The sequence below is a fragment of the Drosophila montana genome, unplaced genomic scaffold (assembly GCF_035044405.1).
Source record: "Drosophila montana isolate Dmon_TW-CO22-7 unplaced genomic scaffold, ASM3504440v1 contig_1505_1, whole genome shotgun sequence".
In the NCBI taxonomy this organism is placed as follows: domain Eukaryota; kingdom Metazoa; phylum Arthropoda; class Insecta; order Diptera; family Drosophilidae; genus Drosophila; species Drosophila montana.
Window position 1 is genome coordinate 2,971,506 of NW_026996452.1, and position 22,156 is coordinate 2,993,661.

General features: G+C 38.0%; 3 protein-coding genes across 4 annotated transcripts; 2 read left to right on the forward strand and 1 right to left on the reverse strand.

The window, feature by feature from the left end:
* The first annotated feature begins 586 nt into the window (after nt 1–586).
* On the forward strand, nt 587–3,829 carry peg (pegasus). Of its 2 annotated transcripts, none has more exons than XM_064695247.1 (3): nt 587–604; nt 3,195–3,374; nt 3,469–3,829. In XM_064695247.1, coding segments are annotated over exons 1-3 (216 nt in total). In that variant the 5' UTR covers nt 587–603; the 3' UTR covers nt 3,504–3,829. The 2 variants fall into 2 exon arrangements, with proteins under 2 accessions (XP_064551317.1, XP_064551308.1); XM_064695238.1 differs by lacking the exon at nt 587–604 and adding an exon at nt 633–1,502.
* Nucleotides 3,830–5,448: 1,619 nt separating this feature from the next.
* Nucleotides 5,449–21,926, forward strand: LOC135436639 (uncharacterized). The gene is made up of 3 exons (XM_064694313.1): nt 5,449–5,913; nt 12,334–12,519; nt 21,754–21,926. Exons 2-3 carry the CDS (start codon nt 12,459–12,461, stop codon nt 21,897–21,899), a joined length of 207 nt encoding a protein of 68 aa, XP_064550383.1. The 5' UTR covers nt 5,449–5,913; nt 12,334–12,458; the 3' UTR covers nt 21,900–21,926.
* On the reverse strand, nt 15,427–18,475 carry LOC135434319 (protein I'm not dead yet 2-like). Its single transcript, XM_064690866.1, has 13 exons — nt 18,321–18,475; nt 18,131–18,260; nt 17,942–18,058; nt 17,733–17,881; nt 17,548–17,662; nt 17,422–17,477; nt 17,222–17,347; nt 16,830–17,165; nt 16,421–16,515; nt 16,277–16,363; nt 16,019–16,212; nt 15,816–15,953; nt 15,427–15,752 (listed from the first exon to the last, which is right to left on the reverse strand). Exons 1-13 carry the CDS (start codon nt 18,326–18,328, stop codon nt 15,639–15,641), a joined length of 1,665 nt encoding a protein of 554 aa, XP_064546936.1. The 5' UTR covers nt 18,329–18,475; the 3' UTR covers nt 15,427–15,638.
* Nucleotides 21,927–22,156: the final 230 nt, after the last annotated feature.

Here is a 22,156-nt window from a genome sequence, read left to right on the forward strand (position 1 = left end):
TATATAAAATAAAACAATTTTCAAATATTTCGATTCTGACGAAATTTGAACGTTGCCAGCGAACAGTATCGAGCGAAACGTGAACGTGAACCAATTAACGAAAAAGCTGAGCATTATTTTGAGCAAAAAAAAACAGTACACAAATAAATCAAAAAGGAACTGAAAATATCAGATGTGACGACTGACTGCATAAAACACATAAATAATTCAAATAATTATAAAAAAAAAGCCACCAAGGGGCTGGAGAACGTGACGCGTGACCCGCCTACAGAGCTATCGATCAAGCGATCAAACGAGCGATCGGCTGTACCAGCCACACTCACACACGCACACACACATATACATATATACACAGACACACATACACTTATACTAACAGCAACAACAACAAATAAATAAAATAAAATAAAGGCAAAATGTACAAAGCAAACGAAAAGAAAACTGAAGACGACGACACGAGCGTAAATCAATTTTAGCATGGAAAAAATTCTATAAAACTAACAGACACTGTGTGGTCGCACATCATTCGTGTGCGCTACGACGAGCCAGCCCAAAGCCAAAGCCAAAGCCAAGATAGCCAGTCAAACAGTTAGTCAGTCAGTCAGTCTGTCAGTTAGTCAGTCAGTCAGTCAGTCAGTCAGTCAGTCAGTCAGTCAGTCAACCAATCAGTCAGTTGGTTGATTGATTATTGAACCTCAAACTCGAAACTAAAAATTCGAACGTGCCTTGTTGTGTGTGTGTGACTGTGAGTGTGAGTGTGTGTGCGCGTACACACATACTTATCTCTATCTGTATCTAACAGCGGCCGGCAGACTACATCATCATCAGCAGCAGCAGCAGCAGTCGCATCAGTCGCAGCAGCAGCAGCAGCAGAGCAGCAGCCGCATCGCATCCAGCATCCAGCTTCAGTCTCAGTCAGAGTCAGTGTCAGAGCTCACTCTCTCGCACCCGCCGGCTGGAGGATATCTTTGCGCTTGGTTCAGTTTCAGTTCGCATTCGGACGCGTGCTGTTGCGGCCTCGCCGACAGTGTAAACGGAATCAGTGCGCGCATACTTATAGCAACGACTGTGTCGCGTATTCAACAACAAATAATCAACATATGTACATATATTTGTATATATAGCTATACACGTGTCTGAAGTTCAGTGACAATCCCAATAGTATATAGCGCAGCATAAATACTTATACAGCATACGGCATATACATATACACAAATATATGCATATACATATAGTACTCGTGTAAAAATTTGATCAACAAAAAACAAGCGCCGACTAATAACTGCTTCTATATACCACATACGATTCTGACCCGTAAAGTTCAATAAATATAAATAAATTATTGTGCGACCGAGTTTTTAGTTGGTGTGTTAGATCACAGCGAACCCATCTTTAAAGACACAACGCAAAAATTATATATACAATAAATATATATATATACATATATATACATTTACATATATATTACAACAAAATGAAGCTGTTTGCAGTATTCTTTGCTTGTAAGTACTTGCATATAAATTATTTATTTTATTTGTTAGCTTATTCAAAACATAAACGGAAATAACTAATTTTACAAATATTCTGGTATATTGTCACAAATTTATCACGTACTAATTGTTTCAGCTAAAGATTTCAATTAAAAAAATTCCCAGAACTCGCAATTAATGTTTCGGATTAACCTGCAAGCGTGCATAAATTAGTCTGCGGCTTACACTGCGCAACAGGAAACTATATATATTTAGGTTTTTTTTATTTAACGTTTCCTTTACCAAGTTCTTTTTCTCTGAAGATTCTCTAAAGGTGTGTTTCCGGTTAATCAAAAATTTCCATAAAATACACTACTTGTTGAAAATTTCCCATTTCTGCGAAAATTCCTTCTAATCGACGAGTAGAACAAAAAATTCCTTCACGAGAAAGTTCTCGCATAAGTGCATAACATTTCCGGAATATGTCCTTCTAGCAAACGATTTGAAGAGAAAATTCCGCGAAAGAAAAGTTCTGGCGACCACGCAGGGAAAAAGTTAAGACGATGCAAGAAAAGCTCTTAAATAATTATACTAATATTTTTGGTATGATAGGATTTATTTATTTCTTCTCTGTTTCACAGTTGTTGTTGCTTGGTGTTATGATTCACATATTTATTAACAATAACAATTTTTTTTGCAATCAATAAATATGTAAATGAGTTTAAAATTTCCAAATCAACAAACAACAGAACTGACCTATTTACGTATTGATACTGAATTATTCGCAGTAGTATATAAATTTCAGAAATATTCCAAAAGGTTGTCTTAAATCAAAGAAATAATATTTAAAGTATAATCGAATGTTATAGTAGAAAAGTTGTATGGATTTTTTTTTGTTTACCTTATGAAATGTGATTATATTTTTTAACTGTGCAGTCTATATTTCTTTTGGTAAAAAGCTACAATTTACACAATCTTGACTTTATTTAAAAAAATTATAAAATATTTTCGTTTAAAATCAAAAGTTATTTTTGATTTCCAAAAATCTTATTTAATTTTCTTGCATTAATAATGTAATTGTGAAATAATTTAAAATGTTGTTGCCTTTATTTACTTATTAAAATTTGACAAATCAACTCACATTACACTTACTTATTATAATAACTATTATAGAACAATCTTTTTATTTATCTCATTTATTATATAACAAATATTTTGAATCATAAAAGTAATATGCTCCAAATCATTTCATTAGCTTTGCGAGTTGTGCAAAATTGTTTTCGTATTTGCTTAATTTAATTTAACTGCACGAAAGTGATTGCTTATTTGGCTAATTAGCTATTGAGTGTTAATTGCGAGATGTTCGTGCCTTATGAGTATTCCCAGTTAGGCACTCGTAGCACTCGAGACCCGGCTGTGCCAGGTAATGGTAATAGTCAGTATTATGGTCGCGCTTTCCGGCCGGCCAATGACATGCCAGACGTTCTGGCGTCTAGAAACGAGGGGCGTACGATCGCTCGACCGATGGATCATACAGATTGCTGGTGTTCAGTTGTGGTAGCTATCATTGGTGATATCATATTGGGTGGATCACTCGCATTTGGTATGCGGGCCATGTTGTTTAGTTCTCTTCTCTTTTTCTTTTTTAGTTTTGCACACTTTCCGCTCAAATGACTAACTATGATGGTTTTTGTTTTTCTTTTCATTTTGTGCATTTTTATATAGTGACGCTCTATGCGCTGACGCTGGTGCAGTGCCTCAGCCTGCCCGATCCCAATGTGAAGTGTGCCATGGAGTGTGATACGCAGGAGAGTAAATATATATGCGCTGCGGATGACAAAGGCACCACCAAAACGTATCGCAATGTTTGCATTATGAAAACGGAGAATTGCCTGCAGAATGCAAGTGAGTATACCACAGAACGAATCACATTCACATTCACATTCACATTCCTATTCGTATCTTTATTATTCATTATATGTATTTGTTCACTGTTTAGACTTTCAAAAGATCAGCGACAAGGAGTGTCCATAGATGCTAGATCCAACTCCAGTTTTGACAGTGCGCAGAGATTTAGAAAGATGAAAAAACTTCAACTTGAAAAATGACGATTTTTGGGCCCAGTTGCCGCTTAAGTTGTTTGGCTTCTTTTCTTGCGTGGTATTTGTGTGTGATATTTTTAAGTTGTGCTGCAGCAGAAGAATAAAAACCCCGAACCTTCCCAATCACAGCCCCAAATCCCCCAACACCCTCCAGCCTACTGCCCCCACCAGCCTTCACAAATATGTAATACATAATGATAATATATTTTGTAATTATTAATTTTAAAATATTTAATAAAGTAATATACATACAGTAAACCCAATATAATCTATACAACTCGGAATAAACATAAATAAATGTTTATATATATATATATATAAATGTATGTGTATTGGTAGCAGGGGGAGGATTCGCTTACAACGTGGACGAGCTATTATAAATGATGACTTCATTTCTTTTTTACCCCAACGCTTCAAGCTTTTATTCTAATCTCTGGGCGGCTCAGTGCCAACTGATTTGAACTGTAGCACTGAAAATTCAATTAAATCATCTGCCTTGTTTAGCAAATCATTTACTGATAATCCCCATCAACACACACACGTACACACGCCAACACGCACACACAGCGTCTGTTGCTACGCATCACGTGTTGAACAAAACTGAATGGATTCGACGTCAGAGCTTTCCATTGGACTCCAAAGTCGCAACAAATAAGCGAATTATTCGCCCTGTTAGCACTTATAATAACTCAATCTGTTAGCTAAATCAATGGAATGGATATTTTGGATCTCTAGCCAAGTTAACTCCCACAAAATGCTCTAAGGCGAAGACTTTCAGTTGTGCTAAGGTGCCTTTGGAAATTAAGTAATAATATTTGTAAAAATGAAAATGTTTTCAAAAGCTGGAGAGAAAAGTCTGAATTACTTCGCTGCAAGCTTTATTTCCAAGTAAATCCCTTGTATTAAGACCATACCACAAATATGTAGAAATAATGTAAAATACAATCTCTAAGCAGTCATAATAATATAATATATGTACTATCGCTAAGTAGACGATTAGCAACAAGAAGGTTTCGTAGTCTCGTGTACGCAAAATGAATACAAGAAATCTTTCGATTAACGAAAATGTATACTACAAAATAGAATTGATTAAACGTCATCAACAAAAAAATATTTCCACAATTTAAAGAAAAATTTTAATATTCATTCAACAAAATATGTTTATACAATTTTACAAGTCCTCTCAAGACATACAGGCAGCTCTTGTAGGTTTTTCTAAGTAACAATATTTTGTTGTACGCACAGACAATATTTCATATTCAGATTTATATTAATATATAAGGAGTATAACAAGAGCTGATTTTCTGTAAGTAAATTAGTTAATCAGGCAAGTGAGCTCGGGAGGATGCCGGTTCGAGTCCCAGTCTAAAGTATTTGCATTGCAATGTGCTAGCCGAAGGACATGGTAAAACACCTTTGTACGAATTATAAGCCATAATAAAATGAGAAATAAAAATGAAAATTATAATAAAGATAATAACATTATATATATAATAACAATTTTTATTTTAACTTAAAAACTTATATCAATATCTGTAAAAGTAATTTTAAAAACTGTCTAGAATTTGAAACAATTACCAACTTATACAGCACTTTGACTTTGCAAACAGCACCCAAGAGCAAAGCTCAGTCTAGGGTTGGGTAAATACAACATCCCCAAAAGCTCGGCGCGTAGTAAAAGCTCCGCGCGCTGTGAACGCGTGTGCTTGTGTGTGTTCGTGTGAGTGTGTTGTGTTGTGTATGTGTGTTGCTGTGGTCCATGGGGCGCGCGCAAACTTTTCACATCTTACACCGACAATGCGAAGTTGTTTGGCAATTTTTTGGTTCATTCATCTGGCTGCCAGTGCTGGGCAATCAGTACTACAAATACCGTTAGATGGCACAGACGGCGCTGCGACGGTCGCGCATCGAACAGATCCTAACAACAAGCCAGACGACGTGGACGTGGAAGCCGCATCATTTGGCGCCACATTAAAGTGCTAAGGCCGGGTCCTGACTGTGTGTGCGTGTATATATTGCTCTATTAGTGTGCGTTCGCGTGTGCGTATGCGTGTGCGTGTGTGCGCGTGTATTTGATTGTGTGATTTCGCGCGCTTTTGTGTCGCCTGTTTTTACTGTTTACTGTTTATCTCGGCCAGTGCCTTAGCCCCGGCTCGAACAAAGGCAGCTGGCAGCAGCGGGACACAGGACGCCCCGTGGCCATCCAGGACTTCAGCTGCGTGCTATTTGCGGGCATATTGATCAACTGTTGGCAATTAAATTCAATTACAGCTTTAATTAGGCATTTTATGGCTAACAGACAACAAAAGCTCATCACGATTTAAGCCAGAGAACGGCACGGGGTAAGTATTTGTCCCGGATCAGCTACCACCTCCATATGGCCGCATAAATCAATTATGGAGTCGCCTAAAGCCTGCCAGCTGCCAACTGACAGCCCGGATAGATGGGCGCTCGGGCTGAACGCACTTAAACCTGTGTGCACCACAGCGTCAAAGTGCCGTTTATTTATTCTATTATTTTTTTGTTGTTTTTATTTTATATTTTTTAGTATCTTTTATTTTATAAAAGGTGCGTTCATTGTGTGCCAAAGCCACACGAATGATTAAAAAGGGTATTGCCAGGTTATACTGTAGTTGTTGGGAAGGGGAATTTCATTGTAATGTTTAAATAGGTCTAGTACTAACCTATCCAAATGGAATGCGTTCTAATTGGAACAGAAGACTGAGCAAAATATACTTGAAGTCTAGTCTGTAGACAAGGAATTTCAATAGTTTGTTCTCAATTATAACCTTAGAATGGTATTTTTCGTCTCTGGTGTGGAGTAGTCCAACAGCTCTATAAAGAATATAGAAAGTTTATATTGGGGGATCTTAAAGGGACGTGTCGAATAAATATTCTTTGAAGTGTATATTAAAGTAAACTTAACAAAAATATATATAATTTTAAAGTCAATCTGTAAAGTATATCTTATTATCTTTTGTATCTTAATGAAAACCTCTTAATTAAAGCCAAAGTTATGATATTTGGGGCACCTAAAAAATGTTAATTTAGAAACAAAAATGTATAAGAAAGCAGAGGGAATTTAATAAATATATAAAACGTTTTAATATTTGGTTACAGAGTATTTTGTAAGCGAATACTCTAATCCAATGCATTTTTGCGTGTTCATTAGAGCCACATCAATCTCTATCCAAATACGCTTCATGCCTTTCAGTTCAGTTTCGGGTTTGAGTTTAACGAAACTAAATTGCGTTGTTTCCTTTTTTTTAAGTCAAAATCTGTTATTCGCCTTTTAGCACATTTGTCACATCAAATATTCCCCAAAGAATTCACAATATTTCGATCAACGTAAAGTTAAAAGCATTTAGCATTGCTTTTATGACAGACCCATTTGCATATTATGAATAAGCCATTACGTTTCAATGAAATCTTTCTCTGGTTTTTATGATTTGCCATAAAAATGGGGGAAGTCCCAAAATGCTTGGCGCCTGTTAATACATTTGATTTAGGAATATTATCATAGGTTAGTTACATTGTTGTACTTCGTATTTAATTAAGATGGCCTGGAGTTGGTTGGGTTATTCAAGCAAAAATATAGTTGTTATGTCTTGGGTATTTAGTACAGCATTTTGCTTATTAACTTTACTTCCTTGTGAGCCGTATAAATTTTATTATATATTCCATATAGTTCTTTGCATTCTTTTATGCACATTTGCTTAAAATATTCGCAGCACTTCATGCATAAAATTTCCAGACACGATTCTCAGCTTTATACGCCAGAGAAAAGTTAGTGCGTTTATAGTCTTATTTTTAGTGCCTTGCATTAGCATAAATATCTGAAATGGCTTTAAAGAGCTCACTGCGACTCACAGCTGTCTCACACATGGCCAATTAATATACATATATTCCTGCTCGAGAAGCTGACACTAATCCTAACTGGCAGCCTGCAAAGCCGCAAAGTCCCCAGTGTACATATACTGCAGATTAGCAGCCATTGAAATATGTCGATTAAATAGACGCAGGCAAGTGTTAAAAGTGCTTATCACAGCTCCCTTTGACCAGCTCAATTGGATTTGCGTTCAGGATCAAGGTTGAAGGTGCGCAATTTTGGGCATTCTGCCAGCTCACATTAATTATGTTTGAATATTTGGCTTGACAGCTGGAAGATTTATTATGCTCATCTCACATATATGTTGCAGTGATAAATGGTTATGGAATACCAAATTTGAAACATGCTGACGAAAACCCTTTAATAGATATCCATATATAGTCTGGGACTTACTTATATATATTCTACATATATTCTGTGTCATAAAATGTGTTAATACTACAAAACTTGTAGAGCTTTGAAGAAGGCGAATTCGATCTGATAAAGCTATATACATATATACTTCCATATCTTATAGCTTTCTTGCCAACTACTTTCTGTTAAGTTCGGACGTATCGAAATAATCTATAGCTCGTTTTTGGAAAAAGCTTTCTTTAAATTTCTTAATTAATATTAACCAACACTGGCAAATAGCTAGGCTCCTTACTTAATATATATATTATATTATGATTTATTATAATTAGTCGAACTTTAATGCTTAGTTTTATATTATTTGAGTTTTTCGATATATTTTGACAACATTCCGATTTCTATATGTTATAACTGATGTTAATCAAAACGACAAATAGGTTTTCTTAAATATTTCCATTATCTTTTAAAATTGTCTGTTAAATATAATAGAATCCATTTATAAGCAGAGAGACCATTAAAAACTCGATTCATATCACATGCTACCTGCTATATAGTATATTTGTGTATATGTGTGTGTGCGAGTGCGTGTGTATGTGTATGTGTATGTGTTTGCTGTTAGCGAATGCGCGACTGACTTGACTTACAATTAGGGGCAATCACAAGGAATCACTGCAGATGACGAAACATGGGGGAAAACGTGCGTCTTCAATTTGATGCATTGTTTGCTTCTTTTTTTTGTTTTTGTTGTTTTTTTTTTAGAATTACGATGGAAATGCCGTTACCGTAACCGGGTGCCAGGCTCCATCCGGGCCGAGCACGCAAATTCAACGGCAAATGGAAAACTTTGCGCCATAGAAATAATTTAGACAATGGGCCACTCGTGCGCAAATGCCATGCCCAAGCAAACTGGTTGTGGATGCGAAAGAGCATGTTGTTGCTGTGTATGCGACACGGATACGCTCGCTCACACACACACTCACGCACTCACGCACTCACTCACACACACGCACACTTGATGGGCAATCCAAGCGGAAATAGAGGCGACAACTTTAGTGCTATTTTGCTTTTTGTTTTTTTATTTTTTCGGTACATCATTTGGGCGTTATATGGGTGGCTAAGTGGTAGAACGAACATTGGACAATGATGGCATCTCTCTATCTTGTGGGCATACTCATAAACAGCGTGTTCTCGTGTCTGTTTGAGTGCTTTCGAGCTGTTCAACACATGTTCGCACCTGGATTGGAGCACGCACACCTCAACCGCATTCAGGTTGAATCCAACAGACATGTGCTCCAATATGTGGTAAAGCCGAGTCAGCTCTGCGCACTGCGACCCGTCGTCCATGCGTCCGTTTAACTGGCCTCAAGGACTCGTCAGCATGCCACCAATAAGCGGAGCAGATTGAACGCACTGATGAGTATCGCTTTCATTGGGCGCACAGCCCCAAGCGCGGCAGCCGGGACTCCAGCCTTTGGTCGGGCCAAAACACAGCTGTCTGCATTCCCATTCTGCGCATACTAAAAACTTTTCCCAACGTTATTGGGGCAATTTTGGAGTCGGGGCTCGCATATGTGTTGTGCTTCAACTATTCGCCCTGTCCATCATTTAAATGCGGTTTTCTATTAGTTTATTATGACTCGCAAATCTTTGAGCTATCCATAAATCACATCAATTTATTCAGTTTAACTTCAATTTGCACCAACTTTCCTAATCAGTTTTTCAATATTTTATACGAGTTTTAAACTCCTTTTTGTTTTAGCCCCTTTTGGGTCCGGATTTGCGTTTGTATTGAACTTAAGACTTTCGGCTTTCATTCAAATCAATTTCATGTTTTATTCTTTTCTTCTTTCTCTCATACCCCTTCTAATATACCCTTGCAGAGAGTGTTATCATTTTGTCATGAAATGCGTAACGCAGATTTCTCTGTTGGAGTCTATCATATCGGATCACTATAGCATATAGCTGGCATAGGAACAATCAGCTTAAAATTATATGCTGTAACACTTATTTATTTATTTTTTTTTTCAAGATATCCTGACTATACTTCATACACATAGTAAAATATTATAAAAGTCGGACCACTATATATACCCATATCGATGTTGAAAAATCAAGTTATAGTAGTCTAATATATCGCCTATTATATAATTATCTTTTGTTGTCTGTTAATCTTTCTCAAAAAAATATATCTTAAGCAACTATTTAAATTGATTCTTTATGTATGGCCTTTATATCCTGTTGTTAAGTTTCTTAATCTATCTTATAAATTTATCTGAAACAATTACCTTAATTAAATCTTGTACTTGGCTTTTTGTGTAGTATCTTAATCTTTCTCATAAATATGTCTGAAAAAACTATCAAAATTTATCGTTTCATCTTTTATTACTATTTAATTTTGTTTTGGTTTTAGCCTCAGGCATTGCATTATCAATCACTAAAATGTACATTTTCTTCTTCTTCTGCTTAAGCCTCAAAGTTTTTTGTAAAGCAACTTTCATAAATTTGTTAATCCAATCCTTGTTTTAGGCACCAGAGTTAGGTTGTTAAATGCTTAAAGAAAATGCATATCAAATATTTGGCACGCCCCAAGAATCTTTTATTGCTTTCACTTTTATTGGTATTTGAAAAATGTCAAGCAGCCTGTCGAGTCCCTTCAAAAGGACAAACTTTTATTAGAATTTCTCGTATATACATATATACATATATATATATATATGTATATGTCAATAGATCAAAGTGCAACTGTCAGATTTGCCCTTTTGTGCCTGTAATTGAGTTTGTTTGCGATACGTGCGAATTTTGTAAATTTATAAATCTGAACTGTAATCAAATTGCGTTTCCTTAGAAAGTGCTTCAGCTAGCTTTTTCATGTTTATTAAAAAGGAAAGTTTGAGAAATTGATCGTTGGGCGTCGCTGGGCGCGATAATAAATCGCTTTGAGGTGCGGCAATTAAGGCTCATGGCAAAACTTTACCTGATGATTTACAGCAAAAAGCACCGAAACTTTGAAACTAATAAGAGGATTAAATTGAAGCAACTAACTATTATAAATCGAAAGCTGCTTAAGCTAATTGAGGCTTGTTGCTTGGCGAACCTTAATAATTTAATAAATCCCCAGAATTCGCATTTGAAAAAATATTCTGCTGAATTTCTGTCGTGGAAAACAAGCCACCGGTTGACCATAAAATAAAGTCAAATGATGTAAAATTCTGAAAATTTATACATATATGTGAAAATATATAACTGTGCGGATGCGTGAGTTGTAAAATAGTAGAATAATAAAACCACAATTCATGTGGGGCTAGCTTTAAGTGGAAATTGAAACGAGTAAAAGTGCTCTAGACGAGAGGTCACGACTAGATGATACCCTGTGACCAGCAGACTGAGTCTGCTCTGAGTCCCACACTATGAAAAATTACTCTCTCGTTTGATTTTAAAGATGGCTTTTCATAATTTGCATAAGTCAGAAAATACTATAAGTTATAAGAGTATTCAAATATATATGAAAATAGAATATCTTCGCTAATGAGATATGTAGGATGTGTACTCTACTGCCAGTTCAGATATCAAAAATGTTATCATACCTTCCTTTACCATTTCTTTAATGGTTGCTGGGTATCAAAAAATATGAATAATTGACTCAACCAAAAAAAAAAAAGGAGAGATATGCTTCAATTCAATTATTGCTCATGCGCCAAAGTCAATGGGGGAACCTTTACAGGCAATTTCAGGCATTGCGAATTGTTGGTTAGCAAAATTGAAGCCGCACCACAAGTTGGGCAGGCACGTATGCCTGCCACGTAGGTAGCATGCAATTGGGATGTGGTTATATGTTGCACATGCTGGGCTGGGACTCATTAAACTTGCCACGCCTCGAGGCGGACAGCATTCCAAATGCAGTTCAGAGAACTTGGCCCAAATGCAATTCGTAAATTGCTGCACACAAGCTCGCACGTTGGGCCCAGAAGTGCCACAAGAACTTGAGGTGAAGGCTTTGTACACACGCACACACACACACACACACACACAAATGGAGACCCACACGAGTGCCAAGAACCAAAGCTACTTACACTAATTACACAAATTGAACGCAATTTATTTGTTGCTTCCCGTACCGTGGGGCGTCTTCGTTCTGCTGCTGCTTTCGTTACCTGCTGCAACTTTGCTCGAAGTGCCGACAATTTTGTTAATATTAAATAGCTACATGCATATTAATTATATGCATAATTACACAACAAGGTCGGCATCTGTGTGCCTGTGTGTGTGCGTGTGTGTGTCATAATTAGAACGTGGCTGACGCGGCGTATACGCAACGTGTTTTTGGCAGTTTCGCCTGTGCCCGCTTTGCCTGGCGTTTTGTGTTGTGTGCTGTGATTTTTTGTGTTGTATTTGAGCTCACACAGACACGCCGACTCACTCACACACACACACATACAACCATTTGCACACACTTGAGTAGTTGCTTTATATGTGCTTGTAACCGCATTTTAATTGCAACGTGGCTTGCTTTTCTCCTTCACAGCGCATAAGCATAAACATAAGCGGATCACAAACAGCAGGCAATTCGAATATTTGAAGTTTTCTGCTGGGAGCACAACTAGATTCGCCGGAAGTTGAGCCAAACGGAAGCAAAGCAAATACAACAAGATGGCTGGCGGCGGCAGGACAGCCGGCAAATACGGTTATTCAGACAACATTTATTACAGCAGTAAGTAGCTTACACGAGTGCACACGCACACACACACACACATACACAACAAGCCATAAACAGTTACATTCGAGCGCACAAAATCTTTGGCAACTTCATTAGTTTGGCACTGTTCATATGGCACAGTGGTACAAGCTGCATGCAAATATGTGTATTATTTATATTATTTTCTTTTTTAGAATATTTTCTACTTGATAGTAAATTTTGAAATATCTTAAGTAAATAATGCCCGATATTGGTTTGACATAAAAAAGACAAAATTTAAAGCTTGATAAAATTAAAAAATATATAACAAATCGTCACATGGAATATGTATATTATTTATTTTATTTTCTTTTTGGAAATATTTTCTATTTATTAATATTTTGAAGCTTGATCAAATTTAAAAATTTAAAAATATTTTGAGAACTATTTTAGTTTAATTCTGAAAGTCCTCATTGGACTTACGGATCATCGATAGGCAATAAAAGTATATAAAATGTTTTGAGTTCCATTGTGAAACCAGTTTTTTGTGTGTTATTTTTAAGGTATAATAATCTATGCTTTAAATTCACTATAAGTATTAAACGCACTGTATATATCAGATAGTTTGAATTTTATTACATTTTCATTTCATTATTATCATTTATTTTATTTTTATTCAGAGTAATATTTTCTATGAACGCAAATCAAACTTTTCTAGTGAATGTTCTTTGCTGTTTTTTTTTTTTTTATTGGTTTTCGGTACTTAGACTACTTTTTTTACAACGCAAGACTTTAAGACCTTATCATCCACAATAATCGGAAAACCCACCATTCTTACATTGTTTCTTTGATTTTGTATGTTATTTGTGTTATTTGCCATCGCTTGGCTGTATGCCGTATTGTCCTCCATGTTCACATCATACCAGCGCACATGAATAGAGGCTCACGCTTGTGGCCATTGTCCTCATCATTGAGAGCATCAACAACAACATTTGGTGGCTTTAGTGGATCTGCCAGCCAGCGGCGACGTCTTGACGTCTGCCTCCTCGTTGTTGTTGTTGCTGTTGCTGTTGTTGTTGTTGTTGTTGTTGTTGTTGATGAACTGCCGCCGCGTGGCATGCCCCACAGTAATCAGTGTGGAAAAGCGTGTTTATATGTATTTCTTTTGCTTTCTTTATATATTTTTATTTTTTTATTTATATTCTTATTTTTGGCCACTTCCCCAGACGTGTTTTTATTACATTTCTGTTTCGTTGCGTTTCGCATTCATGTAAGTAAATGTGCTGGAGGAGTGTGCGTTGGGGAATATGTATATATATATATACATATATATATCTATATAGATTTGTGTACATGTACTACAAGGAGTCTGTGTGTGTGTTTGGGTACGTTTTATGCGGCTTTGTGCACTTGATATCATTCACCCATGGCCAAGAAATGGAATTTCAAATGCAGACCAGAACTTTTGCTTAGAGCCCAGACACGAGACGATATAATGTAGGTAATATCTATGAAAGAGCGGCAAGGAGCTGCTGGCATGCGACTTTTTGCTGTGTTTGCATAAAGTTTTGTGTTTTCCTGTTGCCCCAAAAACGCCCCCTCTTAAGTGAGTTGCTGCCCTTATGAACGCCTCCGGGCCACCCGCTGGCCACACTTGTGTATGCGTGTGGCACTTTTATTGTAGCGGTGCCTGAGCCCGGAGCTTTGTGCTCTTGTATAACTTTATCATAGTTTCTGATTGCCACAAATTGTGCGTAAATTATGTATTGTGATCTACCCATGATATACATTTATATGCAATAAATATATATGTGTGTATTACAATGCCAAATGTGCGCCGAAAATCCCCAGCACAAAGACCACCTGTCAGGCAGGGCAAAAACCGGGACCTTATTAAAGTAAGCTCCCCGCCCGCAGTGTTGGTAAACAGCATGAAATGAGCATTTAAACAAGGTGGCAAGCTTGGCTGCGGTGACTCACTTCGGATTTGTCGATATAATTGAAAATAAATAGCAATTTTATTGAGCGTGTCGTGTTAATGGGCTGCCAAATGTATATTGTTGTTATTATATTTACCCAACCGTTTCCCTTTATTTATTTATTTAATGCTTACAAATTGAATTGACTTCGTTTTTGGTTGCTCTGGCTAAGTGAATACCAATTGTGAAAATATTTTTAAAATTTACCAAATCGTACAACTTTTGCTCCCAAAGAATTTGGGAAGACTTTGCATTGTCGGATACACAAACCCCAGGTCTTGGCGCTTAGCCAGAGTAAAGCTAAGTGTCGATAGGGTTGGCTATTGCTGGAATATTTCCAGCCATGGCCTTAAGAGTTAACCAAGTTAATAACATACACTCACAACCAAACACAGGTACTTTGTAATGCTTGCCAAATACTTTGCCTTGCTGCCAACATAGGCCCAGACAACCGGCAGATGATAGTCCATGCTTATAGGAAGCCTAAAAGGCAGAGTGAGCAGCAATAAATGTTGCTTAAAAGCCGGCGGCTGCGGCAAGGATAGAGTTATGTTATACAAAGGGCGCAATCCAATAGGAGTTATCCCTGATTTGATTACCATTGCACAGAGTGTGGGTATGATTATGTTGCTGACGAATCTAGTATTTAAATCAATAGATACGATCTATATTAGACATCCTTTAGATAACTGGCCAAGAAAGTTGCTGGTTCAAGCACTAGTCTAGTGTATATGGTGTTGTCTTTGGAGAGTTGAATTTAATAGAATAGTTATTTATTAATCATAGATTAAACCTCATCCCGGCACATATCGATGCCAGATAAATCGGTACGAATTCAGTTATTCAGTAGAGAGTCTATATAATATCGCAGATCATGCGAACCAAATAGATTCAGCTATTTTGTATGATGATTCATACTAACAGCATGAATTCCGGCATCGGCCCATGATTTAATATGCCCAGATTTTCCCGAAATATTTTCCATTTTCTTTATTCTTTAAATGCTAGTGCATTTGTTGACATTCATTGCCAAAATGTATTTTTTCGTTTTTATATACAGGAGAAAAGAAACAAAATAACATATAAATTAAATTTTTTCATCTTGAAGAGCTAGTGAAAAGCTTTGACAATATTCCTAAATTTTCTGTTTAGCTAATTTTCCGGATTTTACTGACTCTATAAATCGTCTGGAAATTTTTTGGTGCCGGGATAGACAACGTAACCCAAGGTCAACGAGTTCACCCAGAGCAAGACAAAAGCCCAAATCGTTGGCAATATTCCAGCGATAGCCTAAAGAGGTGCACCAAAGGTTAGGTAGTAGACCTGCAAAACCGAATGTTCCCCTGTACTTACCAAATACTTTGTCTTGATTGAAGCATACCCGCAAATAATAGCATTAGGTGGAGTGCTGACCGGCAGATGGTATGCCGTGCTAATGGCCAGGGCGGAGGGCAGGGTCAGCAGCAATGGATGCGTTTTAATACTAACGGCCTGTGGCAGAGAAAGCATAAAAGCAGGGTAACACGAAAGTATCTTAAACATTTTGCCGGTATTACCATCTCACTGAATATGGGTATGAGGATGTTGCAGATGGCCACGTTCGAGGCGAAGGCAGTGCAGAAAAGACTTATGAAAATGCAGACGCCAATTATGGCAAAGGTTGGAAGTGATCTAACGAATGACATTTTGTCGCCCAGCATCTTGGCCATGCCGCTGCGTTTGCTGCCCTCGGCCAGAGCAAAGCCGCCACCTAAACCAGGAAGTACAGTAGTAAATCCATATGTACGCCAGGCCAGTCTAGTACTTCAGCTTACCGAGCAAAAAGCACAGACCAAAAGGTGTGTGCTTGTGTATGTACACCCAGGAGAGGCAGGCGTCCATGGTTCGGCCAGGGAAGGGTGCTGTTGGGAGTAGATATATTAGACGAGGTGCTTCCCTGCTGAGATTGGCCAACTTACCTTTACCGCAGCAGTACTTAAAGAACGTATACTGTGTGGGCAGGGCAAACAAGAGGACAACTGACAGCATGACTGGCGTCGAGCTGCCTATGGGTCTGGGTGGATGCGGCAGTCAACCGTTAATGAGGAACAATGGACAAAACAAGTGTGCTCTAGTCGGGAGTGTCCGATTAGGAGATATCCCGAATCCGGACCAAGCTGCCGGAGAAGCTGCATGGAAGCAGATATCAATAAAATATGACCAACTCGATTTGCGCATAATATACGAGAATATATATTATATTATATATTATACACAGACCGAACGACTTGTCATTCTTTCTGACCTTTTTTAAAATGGATTTTCAATGGATTCGGGGTATTAAATGAATAAATAATTTCAATAAGTGGAATTAAATGTGGCACTCACTTGGCGTTAAGGAAATCACCCCAGCCCATTACGAAGCCGGGCTTCTTGAAGAAGAGCAGAAGTATCATGAAGACAAATAGTATGGCCACCTGAATCTCATGGCATGTCATGGGACCCAGCTCCTTAAAACGCTGAACGACCACCTGTTTAACCACATCCTTATTTTCGGATCCTTTCTTTATCTGCTGGCCGATGTTGCTGTTCGGTCGGCACAGGCCCATGTGCGTCAATTGCAGCGAAAAGTACAGGAGAGTCACATTGACGAGCACAACCATGGGTATCGAGTACATCATAAACTTGGGAAAGTCCACCTTTTCCTTGGAGTTGGGAAAGCGGCTGCAAGCAGCGCTACATTTACTCAACTGTTCCCCTATATTTATTGTGTCGCTTACGTGTCGTATAGACCCTTAAAGGTGAGATTTGTGCCCGTGCCAATGAGCGTGCCGCAGCCCCCAATTGTGGCCGCATAGGCAACGCCGAAATAAAATGCCAACGATATTATGGACGGATGCGGTGGACTGACCAAAACGTAATCAAATTAAGCTCTTGTCACAATATGTAGAGTATAAGATAAGTTTTTAGTAGTACTCACTCTCCCTCCTCCATGGGCTCCTGCTCTTGTGTCATGCTCACTTGAAATATATTTTGCTATATAAAATTGTAGATTTCGATTAAGCTGTGGGTTGTGTAGTTGAAATATTAGGCTTAGATCGCTTACAGCTTCCATTTCCATGAGCACAGCCTTGACTATGGGGCACATCATGGCGGTAGCTGCCGAATTCGATATCCAAAGCGATATAAAGCATGTGACCGCAACGAGACCTAAATGCAAGCTGGAAGAAGGGGACAATCACACAGCTAGACACACATTTGCTAGACCTCGACTCATCTGAACCGTCTTACCGTCTGGGACTGCAGCCAACCAACAGAATTGTTCCCAGCGCGATGCGCTGATGCAGATTGCTGTACTCCACGGCCAGAGCAATAATGAGACCACCCAAAAACATAACCAAGGTATCCGTAAAGAACAGCTGGCATACATCGTACGAGCTCTAAATGGAATCGTTACTTATCAATCATAGTGATCGTATCTCATGCAGTTCTCTACCCACCATTATGCTGAACAGCGGCAGAAACACCACCGGAAATATGGATGTCAGATAGAGTGGGATGCATTCTGTTATCCAGAAGAGCGCCATGTTCAGCACCAGATACATGCACTTGAATTCCTAATGAATAGAGACAGACAGAGAGAGAGAGAGAGAGAGACCTTACTGGGCCAATCATATTCGCTAACTTACGGATGACCCAATGCTATAGCCATAGAGCAAAATGGGCAAGGTAATCAATGGGATGATGATAGACCCTTTGCCCCTCCAATGAAACTTGCAGCATTGCTTCAGGCTTTTCCCAACCGAGCTTTTCTCCTCGCTGCGCGCGGCAAAAATGGGGTATATATTTTATGAATATTCAATTGCACTCTGTACTCACTCGGCCATTGGTAACTCTGGTCTGTTAAATTTGTATTTTTAATTTGTACGTACGATAATTTTTACAAATAGACGAACAATATAACGAACACTGATTTTGCTACGTTACATCACAAATTTGATCTAAATTCGAAAAACAAATTTTAAAGCAAGGCCAACTTTGAGTTCATTTGAAAGCGTACGAGAGATAGAGAAGTGTTGCAGTTAAAAATCTTGTTAGAATGGAATATAATTAGTAATTATAAAGGTTGCTACTTTGGCCTTTGACCAGGACAAGTCTAAAATTTGAGCCTGCAACCTTATTGCTGCACCGCGAGTTCATTTAGACAGCTCGTTTGCCGAAAATAGCCCAAGGACTTGATTCTCTAATAAGCTCTGTCCTCCTTCTGCCGACCCAAATATTGCTTTCGCGCTTATTATTTTGGTATGCAAAACTACAACTGTGCCCGGCCATGCCCACAAGCTGTTGCATATTTGATGCTAAATCCGTAGCCGGAGCAACGCTTTGAAGTTATATAATTGACAATTTCCTTTTGCACTTGCCACCCCAACAGCAAAGTCTTGGAAAGGTAAATTGAAATTAAAGCTTATGTCCTAGCAGACAGGCATTAAAGCCAAGGCCAAGAAGAAGATGCCAGGAAGCTGAGGGGCTGCAGTCACAAAAATGTTCGTGAACACAGAAGCACAAGCTACGCAACCTAATCCGAGCTGACTCTCCCTATGCACAGCATGTGTATATATGTATTTATATATATATATATATGTATATTTGCTTGTTTGTAAAAAGCTTCAATCAGAACAAATCACGTTGAGCTGTTTGAGCGGAAGTTCTCAAATGCAGGCCTCAAGGCCCGCAAAACCTTGTCGCCCACACAACCAAAAACAGAATGATTATTATGACAAATATCGGCCGCATCCATAATAACAATACAAATAGCTTTATTGACCGTATCCACGGGCAGAAACAATAAACGAAATTTAATACAAAAATCTATGCCACGGGCGGCCCCTCCATTGGAATAGAATATCTAAAATGTTGACACGGCCCAATGTTCCGTTTCTCTTGCACGCCGTAAATCTCAATAATTCACGGTTTGTTTGTTTCGTATGCCAATTCGCATTTAGATTTCAATTTTTTCTTGGGCTTGTTTCTTGCATATAGCCTAACGCAGTCCTGCATTTGATATTTCTATCTATTTTTTTTGTCTATTTCACAAATTGCGCTTTGACAGCTCAATTTTTGTTATTTTTTTTTTTTTTTTTTTGTTGGACATCCCATAAATAATTTTATATCCAATGCACAGATTTCGTTGGGAGGCGTTTTTCATAGTTTGACAAACTTTTTGGGGTCTTCAGCTAAAAACGAAAAAAAGCAGAAAATGATTTAAATGTTTTCACACGAGCTAAAAAGTCGTGCAACAGCGAGCGAAGCCCAAAATCGAGAACACAATAAATGAATCTTAATACCCTTGCAGAGGGGACATTTCTGGTTTTACAATGTTTATATATTCCTGATCAGGCATTTCCTAGCACATATATACTATATATTCTTGATCTTTATCAACAGCCGAGTCGCTGTGGCCTTCTCCCAATGTCCACCTGTGCTTTACAGGAAGAATCCGGTTTTTGCATCGTTAACTTTTCCGTCTCTCAAGATATCTTAAACAAACTCCGCAGTTATGCGCGGTATCTAATCTTCAGTCTGCCAAGCATAGTCTTTTGTTTATTGTTTGTTTTTTGCTGCTAAAGTTCTAGCTCAGATTTGGCTGTTCTTAAAGCCTGCGCATTTTAATTTCAAATTCGCATTTATTTTAATTATCTTTCCGAGCGGCTTCCCTTTAAAACTTTGGCAAAATATTTTTTTAGGCGTCGCGACATTTTTGAATTGTAATTTATGAATATTTTTTGTTTCTTTTTTTTTTACCAAGCGACGTGGTAGCACGCAGATGCTGCAGTTCCTGAACTTTCTAACATTAATAACTAAATTAATTAAATTAATTAACATTGTTTTTAATATAAGTTTGTTTTTGATATATTTTTTAAATTTAATTGTAACAATTCAACATTTTATTTACACGTGCCCGCTGTCCTGAGAATATTGCATGTCATACATATTTTCCTGTACAAGATGCGGGCCAAAGTTGGCATCTGCCAGATATGGTTAGATATAAGTATACAAGATTTGGTGCCAAAGTTACATATGTCTTACTTTCAAAGATATTTATTCAAACCAAATACATGCATACATAGAGATAAAATTAATGCACAACAAACGTTGCCTACATTTGGGGGCAGTTCGTACAAAATTTCAAGCACATGGTTACAGGACACTTGACGTCGCACAGGCACATTAAGCACGCCATTTGATTTCAATTAATTAGGCCACATAGTCATCAGATCGTTAAAAGGCGACTCGAGTTCAACTTACCGACGTCATTTGAGCCATCTAATTAACAGATCCACACAATGCCCGGCGACACTTTGGCTGGCTGTATAAACGATTTTAATTTGGCCAGATATTCTGCTGGAGAAGGGCAAATGCTTCATCGATTATGTGTTAAATTACGCAGAGAGCAGGCATCTGGCCAAATGGGGCGCATGGAAAAAAGTGGCCGTCATTTGGCAAAAGGCGGAGCCAAGAAATATCTACGCACATATGTTCATATTGTAATACGTTTATAAAGCTAATCAAATTGAATGCAAGCGAAGCGAAAATTCATAAAAACTTGCCAATTCTTCTGCATAAGTTCAACTCGAAAACAAAATAAGTTACGAAAGCGCCAGAAATTCACTTAAAAAGAAAATGTTAACTTAACTAAAAGAAAAGGCGGATAACTCTTAAAATTATGATAACTTACAATCTAGAAAACAAGACAGTACCAAAAATTATCCAACATTTAAAGAGCACAAATTCGCCCAAAAATATTTTATACGACTTTGTGTATGTCTTTTTGGCATTGTTTTCGCTGCAAGCTTAAAATGGCATTAATAATCCACGTGCAGGAATCGTAAAACTTTGATACATCTTTTACAATGAAAACGAATTGCGAATCCAAATTTAATTTAATTTTTTATGTCCTTTTTGTCTATGTGTGAGTGTGTGTGCATGTGCGTGTGCGGACGTATGTTATTTATTCTAGATGGCATGCCAGAACATGTGTACATTTATGCTTGGATATTATTTATTTTTGTAACAATGCAATTTGTCAGAATATGCGCATATATATTTTCTGTTGATGTCCCCCGAATATGCATGAGTCCCAACAAACCGAATCGTTTATTGACACGAACTGCCTCCAGCAGCCGTAACTAGCCCAGCAGCCACACCTCAACGCAGTCAGCACAACGACAACAAATGTTGGGCAATTTGTCATTTGCCATTACGAAATCTTAATCTCTTTACATTTTGCTTATTTCGCCTACTGTCTCTGCAGGTCACTCCTACAAGAGCATCAACGACGAAATCATACTGGTCAGCATCATAATGGGCATTACGATTCTCGTCCTGATTACCATTGCGCTGTGCTACATTGCGTATGAGAAATGCCACAAGAAGCGTGAATATTTTATCAACGCCTAACGGGTGCCCACCACAACCACAACAGCAACAACAAAAGGCAGCAACTAAGAGAATAAAACACTAAAAAAAGGAACGACACACAAAGGGGAAAATGGCAAGGTCAAATGTCAACCGTGCTGCTGATGCTGCTGCTGCTGCTGCTGCAACTGCAACAATGTTGACGTTGACGATTAAGTTGGCCAACGCGAAAGCTTGTTTTCAAGCCAGCAATGTTTGGCCCCAGTTTACACCACACACACACACACACACCCATTGCA

Coding starts and splice junctions, on each gene's coding strand:
- peg (XM_064695238.1), top strand. CDS start 1,475: ATGAAGCTGTTTGCAGTATTCTTTGCTT. Junction 1,503..3,194: donor GTTTGCAGTATTCTTTGCTT/GTAAGTACTTGC, acceptor ATTTTTATATAG/TGACGCTCTATGCGCTGACG. Junction 3,375..3,468: donor GAATTGCCTGCAGAATGCAA/GTGAGTATACCA, acceptor TTCACTGTTTAG/ACTTTCAAAAGATCAGCGAC.
- LOC135436639 (XM_064694313.1), top strand. CDS start 12,459: ATGGCTGGCGGCGGCAGGACAGCCGGCAAATACGGTTATTCAGACAAC. Junction 12,520..21,753: donor AGACAACATTTATTACAGCA/GTAAGTAGCTTA, acceptor CTGTCTCTGCAG/GTCACTCCTACAAGAGCATC.
- LOC135434319 (XM_064690866.1), bottom strand. Junction 17,348..17,421: donor GAGCCCATGGAGGAGGGAGA/GTGAGTACTACT, acceptor CGTTTTGGTCAG/TCCACCGCATCCGTCCATAA. Junction 16,213..16,276: donor TGGTCTGTGCTTTTTGCTCG/GTAAGCTGAAGT, acceptor TTCCTGGTTTAG/GTGGCGGCTTTGCTCTGGCC.